This window comes from Notechis scutatus, chromosome 1, assembly GCF_049901735.1.
Source record: "Notechis scutatus isolate UNSWTSFEM ecotype Mainland chromosome 1, rNotScu1.2, whole genome shotgun sequence".
NCBI lineage: Eukaryota > Metazoa > Chordata > Lepidosauria > Squamata > Elapidae > Notechis > Notechis scutatus.
In genome coordinates, this window is record NC_142009.1 from 152268656 (window position 1) to 152278776 (window position 10121).

The window sequence follows — 10121 nt, forward strand, 5'->3', positions numbered from 1 at the left end:
AAGATTATGGTATTGATGTTATTATAAAATTTCTACTATAGTATTTGTTTTTAATATTTAGATTTATTGTTTAACTATGTATTTAATTACTCTGGATGTACTATTTAGATAGAATGTACCAAGCAAAATCGGATTGGGTATTGGGCGTTATTTTAAAGGTTAATTTGATTAATTTAGGGGGGAGATAGAAAGGCATCATACTCTGATTAGTGATTTCAGGAGAAACTTCTTTTTTTTAATAAGGAACGAGACAAAGGGACAATAAAGAATGGACAAAAGATACAAATATAATGACTCAAATTAAGATGATTAATTAAGATAGAATTAAGAAGAGTGAAATATGTGGAGAAGTTAATATAGAAGGCTTAGAATGGTAAATAAAATAAGTAATGATATGTAAGATGAGCATGAATATAATTGAAGTCCATGAAGAGAGAGATACCTGGGTCCAAGTTACTTTCCAAAAAGATTTTTTTTATGTTTTATGTGTTGTGTGTATATGTTTTTTTTTTTGGGAGAATTAATAAAACCTTGCAGAAATATAGAATGAGAATAATGGTAACTAAGTCAGAAAGAAATAGATGAAATAATAATAATGAAATGGAATAAGAGTAAAGAGAAGTAAAGAGAAATTGGACAAGAGGTTTTTGTATGTTTATATGGAAATGGTTTAAAACAGAATTATAGTTTATCTGACTTGTTAAATTTATAATGGAAAAAGGTTTAAACATGTAATGGATAATGATGATTTGTGTGTTTTGAAAATTAATAAAACTTGTTTAAAAAATAATAATACGGCACAACCCCTTTTATGCCTTGCAAAAGTCTCTCCATTAGACTCTGAAATATCCCTGGGGCTACACTCACTCCAATCTGGAGTCTGTTGCATTTAAAGGCACCTCGGTGTAACGATAGTCTGTGCCTCTGCGGTTTCCGTATCAATGGGTAGTTGTTGATACGCTTGCGCTTAAGTCCAACTTTGCGAAGATCTTCCCGCCGCCCAGGAGTGGAGAAGATGTTGAACCACAGGCACTGGATAAGCGCTCTGTTGGAGTGCGTGGTTCAGGGTGGCGCGGTAATCTCCACAAATCCTAATTGACCCATCCGGTTTGATGGGGGTTACGATTGGGGTTTCCCAATGGGCATGGTCAATAGGTTCCAACACCCCTTGGGCTATTAACTTATCAAGTTGCTCGTCGATCTTGGGTTTAAGGGCGAACGTAACTCGACGAGGCTTAAGGCGGATAGGGGCTACTTCTGGATTGAGGCTTAATGATATAGGGGTCCCCTTGTTCTTGCCTAAGTTGTCCGAAAACACATCCTGGAATTCTTGGATGATACCCTCTTCCCAATCATTGCTCTCGGCATGGTGAATGCCAGCTAATTCAATCCCTAGTGGGGTGAACCATTGTAGGCCTAGCAAGCTGGGCCGGTTACCATCGACGACAGTCAATGGAAGTGCTGCACTACAATTTTTGAAAGTTACTTGGACTTGAGTCAAGCCGGCGACTGGAATCGTGATCCCCTGGTAATCCCTGAGGACGATCTTCTGGGTGCTGAGATCCTGACGACGGATGGCAGGGATGAGTTGTTTGAGGGTTTTCCAGGAAACCATCGAGAGGGACGACCCGAATCGACTTCCATTTGGCAAGGTTGGTTTTCGATGGCGACTCTCACTTGGATTTTCTGTGCATCTAGTAGCGAAGCGTGGCCGATGGTTGTCGTTTGGTGTGCCTCTTCCCGTTTTGCTTGAAGAACCGGTGCCCTGTTTCTGTAGGAGTGGTTGTTCTCTTGGTTACCCAAGCGATGCCGATTTACAAGAACGTTTCTTGTGGGTTGTCGGAGGTTGCTCTCCCTTCGGTTCGGGTTGAACTCTCTCTTGCTTCTGCAGGCCCGTGCGATGTGGCCTCTCTTCCCACAGGCATGGCAGAGTGCGTAGCGGAATTTGCAGTTGAGTCTTTTATGGGTGGCTCCACAACTTGTGCATTTGTGCGGAGTCCTTAGAGTTCGTGGACTTTGATTGCCCAGAATCCTGATGACTTCTTCTTCATCACTCTCTGGATTACGATTCTTTTTTTTTTTTTTTTTAAACAAGTTTTATTAAAAGTTTCAACAACAAACAAATCATTACATATTAAATCTTTCCCTGTCTTTCTACAATAATTTCCCCAATATTCTCATAAAACACAAACAAACACAAACAAACATAAAAAAATCTTTTAGTAAAGTACCTTGGCCCCAGTTACCTCTCTTTGCATGGGCTAAAATACTAGCACATATCACTCTTCACATTTCTATCTTATTTAATCCATCTTAATTAAATCATTAAATTTGTATCTTTTGCCCATTCATTTATCCCTCTATCTCTTCTTATAAAAAAAATTTCTCCTGAAATCACTAATCAGAGTATGATGCCTTTCTATCCTCCCCTAAGTTAGTAAAATTAACATTCAGCATAACAAATACCCAATTTGGTTCTGCTTGGTACATTCTATCCACCAAAAATGTTTAAATACATTGTATCCTCCTTTCCTTCGATATTTTATTACATTTTAAAAATCAATCATTATTAAAAACTTCAACATTTTAATTTCTTATTAAATCTTAAACCATTCTAATTTACTATTTCAAATATAAATGTTACAATACCATCTTCTGTACCTTAGCAGAATCTTTCTTACAGAAAATTATATTTCATCCTTTGTCTCTAAAAAAATCCTCTTCTCCCATCCAATTTTAAAGCTTTGAGGCTTTTCTCCGCCTTTCCCTTTCTTTCTTCCCCCACCAAATCTTCCTACCCCCTTCTTCTTCTAACCTCTGCCTTGCTGGGATCCCTTCTCTGTTGTGTTCCCTTTTTCTCTTGTTTGTTATCATTATATTTACTTTGCATCATATTTTTTCTCTTTCTCAAATGTTTTTTTAGATCTTAAGTCCTTCATTTTCCTTGCTCTTTCCTTCCTTCTTCCTTAGATAAGTTTTGGGATTCAATGAAGATGGCGTCTTCGCTCTTCCTTGTTGTTCTTCTTCCGTTTCCATCTGTTCCATTGTCTGTTGGTAATTGACCAGCGCCATTTCTAGAAATAGAAAAGCTTTTTCCATGCCATCTTTGCAGGCTGCTTTTGTTTGCTCATATTCATCCTCAGGTCTTCAAAAGGAAAGCCATTATAAATAAATCTTTTCTTTTCTTTATTCCTCTTTCTTCTTACACCAACCAAATATTCCGAGAGAAAGGCAAAACAATCCCAAAATCCACAATCCTCAATAAATCCAAGCAAGCCAAAATTCCCCTTCCTCTTCCAGGGGTGGTATCAAACAAATAAAAAAAAAAGAATCCAAGTCTATATTTTAAAGCCTTATTAAGATTGTATTTCTGTCCTCAAGTCTTCAAGGCATCTCCTCCAACAAGATCCAAATTTATATATTTTCTTTATCCTCTCCTTCCGGCTTAATTCCGTCGGGAGGAGAGTAAACTTTCCCTTCAGCACCTCAAAATAGCCGCTTTTTTTCTCTGTGGAAGAAATCATCAGAAAACCATCTTTTCCAGGAATTAAATTAGATAAATCTCAAAGCCCTGGGTCGACCAAGAAGAACTTTCACTTTCAATAACTTTCTCTTCTTCCTCCTGCGCATACTTGCCTGTTCGGCTGTCAACTTCTTTGTGGCGGCCATTGCGGACCGCCGCTGCACCGTCCTGGTAACAGGGGGTTCTGCCGCCAGGGAGGGGTCTGCAACACCCCCAAACCCTTCCTCCGGATCCCCTTACCTTCAGCTACCCCTGCAGGGCAGCCTTGCTCCGCACCCGTCCGGGTCGGAGCCCCAAAACGGCTAGCGCGGCAGGGATCGCGCAGCTTCGCGAATCCCTACCGCTCGCGAAGCCGACAAACCGGAAACTCCCTGGATTACGATTCTTGTGATGGGCTGTTGCCAAGAACTTCTCTAAACCAGGTGAAGTGTCATGGGCGAGTCGACGAAGCAGTGAGTGGTTGCGGCGCCTTCGAGCAGCCGACTTCCTGGTTTCTTCTGCTGCAGTAGCATAGGTGACGGCCGCTGGAAAGCTGACGTTGCCTTTCTCCATAGGCCTTCTGCGCCCGTGTGGTGCATCTAATCCCAGAACTATGCAGCTCCGGGTTTTCTGTTGGTCCCTCTGGTAATATTCACGTCTTCGGACCCGTGTTGATGCAGTGGATGCATAATGAGCCCGCAGGAGAGGTGCAAGGGTGTCCCAATCCATTTCTTTTACTTCAGCCGGTTTTGCAAGTGCTTTAGCCACCCGGAATACGGCAGGCCCTCAGTAAATCAGAAACACTGCTCTTTTCTTGCTGGCGGAAACGTCCTCTAAATTGTTGGTTTCCAAGAATATCTGAAAACGATCCATATACGACTCCCAGTCTTCTTTTTCTGGGTCAAAAGGAGCGGGTGGTATAGCGCCGCCTGACATCCTGCCGATGTAGGCGCGCTCTCAGCCACGTGCTTCGGTTGGTGCTCTGTAGGGTTTAGCCAGCTCTATTGTCTCCGCATCCCATCCTCGTCGCCAGTGTTAAGTATGAGGCATGGGCGTAGAAATGGAGACGAAACTGCTTCTTGTGAACTTCAGCTCTTTATTTAAAGCATGATGACAGAGACAAAAAACCCCCGGTTAGCAGCCACCCTTTTATAGAGTGAACTGCCATCCGGATGACCAATGAATGTTGTTATAGGGTTTGAACCTCGTCCAATGGGACTCGGCCCGCTAATAGCCAATCTCGGAATGAACCAATCATAACTTGCCACTATATGGGCCAATAGGAAATGCAGGATTACGATCCTGCTATGCAAATGAATCTTTATTAATTACATTTCTTTAGTTCACAACACTAAGAGGTGTTTTAATTTGAAATATATTATAGATAGGGATCATCAGGTAGGAAGTTTAGTTAGGTAGTAGGACAATGGCAATTCATAACAATGTTTTTGCCCTTCCTTTTCTTTCTTGTGCTTAAAGAACATTATTCAGGATGAGGGCATTGTTATATATTATGTACAAGTTCCTTTATATGAACCTATAGCTAATTGCAGTGACAAGGCATAGCACAAACATGGGGCATTTTAAATGACCACTGACGATAGAGCAAACTGAGGCTGTTATGGAATATTGGACATCCTTTAAATCAGGGGTGTCAAACTGGATTTCTTGGTAGGCTGGATCAGCATTGTAGTTGTCCTCCGTGGGTCAGCTGGGGGTGGGGGGAGGAGATGGCACAGACATTTTGGCCAGCAGGGTGCTGCAGGAGACCATCCAGGCCATAAAAGGGCTGCCCATGCCCCATTTTTGCCAGCAGAAACACCGCAGGCCAGTCCTTTGTTATTTCCAGGCCGGTCCTATGGGCCATATCTAAGCACCCCATGGGCCAAATCCGGTCAGTAAGCCTTGAGTCTGACACTCCTGCTTTAAATGAATAAATGATACCTTCAACTGAATTTTACATGCTTGAACTGTGATGAAGAGAACTAAGTACATAGTCTGTCATAGATGGAGGCACCGATTTTATCAGCAGTGGTGTGGAGGATGTTAGGTCAGGTTGCCAACCCTGAAGAATGTGAGTTGGATTCAGGAGTTGTAACAGAGACTCTCAAAGCTCACTTGCTAACTAATGCAATTTCTCAAGTACCTATAGATTCTCTATACAACTGATGTGTGGTTTGCAACATAACAACTTTTAGGTGCAAGACATTCATTATGTTTTAATCTACCCAATAATGGGTCTTTCTGTGCAGTGCTTCAAATGTCTAAAAATGAGGATGTGAGATTTCAATTACTTGTCTTTGTCTTTGCTTAAGCTTCACAGATTTTAAAGCAATACATGTATTAGGCCGGGATTTAAAGAGAAAACAAGCATAATAAATCAGTTTCTCTAGACAGTGAAGTAGACTTTCATGATATATTTTATGAAGAAAAGTTGACATTTTAGGGGGGGAAATTGTGGCTATGCTGGTGTCAGAAGTCCAATGCAGAAAACTGAAGCTATTCATAGCAGACAGAAACTCTATTGCTTATGCTGTGATTTATTTCATGCAATTTTCCTTCTAACTGAAATAATGACATCTAATTAGTTCTCTTTTAAAAAATGTCTAGAATGAAAGAACTGAAGAAGCTTCTTGGATGAGAAGCAAAACATTTTCAAAGAAAAACAACAACAAAGTCTTTCAAAGTTGCCTTTTGAAAAAAGCATCTTGGGGACATCTGGAATGAAACGGTCCCTGGAGATGCATCTATTTTCTTTGAACATTGGTCATTCTTTTTAATGAGATACTTTTATAGAACAGCAATTGTTATGTACTTTTATTTTATTCTCTATGAACTTCTGTTCAAAATTATACTGGTGCTGCTTTTGATACGTTTGCCTTTTTTAAACCATTGAAATTCCTAAAGCTGTTGGGTTTTTTCAGCCAAGAAAAAATAAATGATGAGTGTTTTGCCCAATAATCTTTGGTCAAACTTAATTCTCTGTTTCCTGGTGAAGTAATGAGGCTTTTTGTGGAATAAAAGATCTGTGCAATTAACTGTCTTTAATTTCTCCAGCAGGAAGAAAATAAACAGTTTACATGTTACCAATGTGGCTCTGAGGAAAAACATTGTGTCTGGTTCTTAGTCACAAGGGGTTGATTATCTTAACCAGGTGATATTATCCGGAAGCAATTTTGTTGAAAATTAGGTCTCAAAGCTACTTAGGTATCTTAGCTGGGCTGTCTAAATACAAGAAATCAGGTCTATCTATGCTGGATTCTTGGCTGCTAGTCTGTATACTTGGACTAAGGTAGTCTGAGAATGTTACATTTCTGCAAGATTTTGCTGTGTAAATTGCTATTATTTGGGGAAACAGAAATCTTTCCATGACCGGTAGACATTGCTAATATTCTGTTGCAGGAATGAAGATGATGAAAATGACGGTGATGATGATAATGACAATGATGTGACTGCTATGCTGTACAATTCTTAATAAAGATCACATAGTAAACAATAAACTACCATATCATCACTTAACCAATCATATCTGATTGTTGACATGAAGAATCTTACCTTGCTCCACTATCCTAACACTTCATGTCTCTTCCCCCAAGCAAAGAATTGGATTGTTTTTTTCCAAGCTAGGTTCTTTAGTGTTTCATTCTTATAGACAAAATCATGCCAGACTGAACACTCTGCTATCTGCGCATACAATATACTCTGTGAATTATTATTAAGGGGCTTTCTTCATCCTTTTTTTTCTCACATATAATACCTGGAATGATATTATTTATTTTTGATTCCTTATTTTTTTTATTTATGTATTCCTTTTATTCCTCTGGAATGCATTTCCTCCCTTATAGATGGGATACTTTTGGTGGACCAAAGGGAGAAAAATGAATTTTGTAAAAATGTTCTTCTCAGAGCTTCTACCATGGCTATATTTCAGAGACTGCTGGTTGTTTTAGTCTTTTTTTTTTTTTTTTTTTAAAAATCTTACTATTTCTACAGGAGCCCACACAATTCTTTTTCTCATTGTATAAAAACATTACTGATAGGGATAAATCTGAGAAATTGTGACTTATCAAAAAATCATCTGATGAGTTCCTTGGCTGAATGTCAGTGGGATTTGTATTTGGATCCCCCTGTCTTTATTTCAGGAAATATAGATTGTGGAACATATCTATATCTTTTTAAAAATGCTTTTCCTTTTGAAGCCTTTGAATGAAATTTCATATCTGATGTCTCACGGAAATGGTACATATTTGTATGTGTGAAAGAAAATCAGATTGGCCATTTTGATCTGCCATAAAATCATGCTGCTTCACAGGTAAGTAATCTTTTGAAGCTTTCCCAAGCAAAAGGGTAGATCAGGTGGCATGATGGTAAATTAATATGTTATTTGTAGCTTTTCTGTCAGGGTGACTTATTGGCTAAATGCTGTTATATGCACTTCAAGGGGAATAGCTGTGTTCTGAATGAACAGAAGATGCTTAACAACCTTTTTTCCCCATCTATAAGCCAGCAATGTAAAGCCTGAGTTATATTTAATGTACATCTGTGAAATAAACGCACATAAATATAAATGAACTCAAAAATGGTAAGCTCGCTATCCTGAGGAAATAATTGATGAGAACATCAAACTTTTATATTTGGGGACAGTCTCACAAGTCAAAAGCACCTTTGATGAGCTTATTGGTAGAAATTATACTTCCAGCTGGTTCCGCTATTCTCTGGCCAGGGATATTGTAATATTGGTATCTCCACTGCTTATTCAAACACTGAAATGAAAAAAACTGTTGTACATGCCCAGGAAAAGAAGCTGCCAGGATTAGCTTTTATTACCATTATTAAACTGATTTTGGTTTTTTGACCATTATTGTGCATTTCACTGGATATTTTTATGTCATTTGGTTATATAGGCACCTGACTGTTGAGAGGGCTATACATATTTTAAATACATGAATAAACTAGAAGAGAGACAGAGTGAAATGGTGGCCTCAGGTGGCAAATAATGGGCATTGTAAGGAGACATGATAACTCCTAAACTCCCTGAGCTTTCTCCACTGTTGGAAAACAGAGTTGTGTTTTGTATGCAGATTGCTCTTTACCCATGAATGAGTATTGGGCAAGGGAGAATGCCCTTCCATCAACAGTGTCAAAGTACAATTCCTTAAGCTGATTGTGTATATTAAATAAATGGAGGGAAGAAGATCACTTCTAGTGTTATATACTACATTAAGATTAGAAATTTCAAAGAAAGCATTAGACAGCACTTGAACATAATGATCAGGTTTTATGAATATAGCATATCAACTGGTTTCAGAGATCAAGATCACCTGCATATGTTTTCATTTTCATGCTGGAAAATAATACTCAAAATGTTCAGTAGACATTTGGTTGGGTTTTTCTTTTTCTTTGCTCCTTCCTTTCACATTGATTAAATACATTGATGTTGTTCACCATCTGGGTCATTAATTAATGCAACAAATGTTTACAGTGAGCTTGATAAAGATGTCTTTTAGAAGGCCATGAACCTTGTATGCACTGCTCCCTTAGTACCATTTTCTGCTTCAGTCTCAGTTAGCTCTCACTTAATATTTGGATGCAATTTTGGGTTGGATTTAAAACACAGTAGCAAATGCTACTTTAGTCCCAGCTCTTAAGTCTGATTCTGTTGGCTCAAGACCAGACTGTATTCCAAAGCGATAAACATAGTTTATATGGTTTATGAAATAACCTCTTCTATTTCTAGATTGTCCAATATATATAATCTCAAAGAGGAGACAGAACAAATAACAATAGTAATGCTGATTCTCACCTGAAAGCTCAGTTAAATGCTTATATATTTATTAATAAGAGTTTCAAGCACCCCAACTGAACAGTGATCCTGAATGGCTCAGAGTATTTTACACACACAAAACTTTAAAAATTATGATAACACATCCATTAATTCAATCCAGGTGGGGACACACCTCCCGCCCAATTAATCCCAGATCTTCAAGGCCATTTTAAGGATATCAAGGTCGGAGCTTTCAAACCTCAGGGGAAATTCTACTCCAGAAGGCAGATCCTGCAACAGAGAAGGTTGACTTGCTAGCCTTCTATTAGATTTTATTACTTGAGAGACCATGGTCATTTCTTATGGGATGGACAGAAGAATGAAAGAAAGATTGTCCTCCATATAACTAGCTTTACTGCCATGAAGAATTTTATAGGTGATAACCAGCATTCTGTTTTGAATCTGCATTGCTAGGCAGTGGGGCTTACATAGCAGAGTTGTTACATACCAAGTTATGCCCATAACTGCCCACATGGCTGTGTTCTGGACTAGTTGTAGCTTTCAAGTGATCTACAAGGGGATCCATGTAGAAAGAATTATAATAGTCCATTTGTGAAGTGACTAAGCAGATAGATCTTAAGAAGGCTTTCCAGATAATAGCTGCCACCTGCTCTTCAATATCCTGAAACTGTGCACCAATATTCTCTGGGGAAATGCCATCCTATTAGGAATGCAGATAGAAAATCTCCTATACTGGAAGAACTATGTACCCACAGCTATTAACTTTTGTCAGGGTTGGTTTTAAGCCTATTCTTCCCATTCCAAACCTTTACAGTCTCTCGCTGTTGGAACAAG

General features: G+C 38.9%; 1 protein-coding gene across 1 annotated transcript in view; it reads right to left on the reverse strand.

The window, feature by feature from the left end:
• The window catches only part of LOC148133046 (uncharacterized), a 31549-nt gene extending 21697 nt beyond the window's left edge, over nt 1-9852 (reverse strand). Inside the window, exon 1 of the mRNA XM_087952615.1 lies at nt 9775-9852. Coding sequence (XP_087808741.1) covers nt 9775-9852 — 78 coding nt within the window. The remainder of the gene's footprint in view (nt 1-9774) is intronic.
• Nucleotides 9853-10121: the final 269 nt, after the last annotated feature.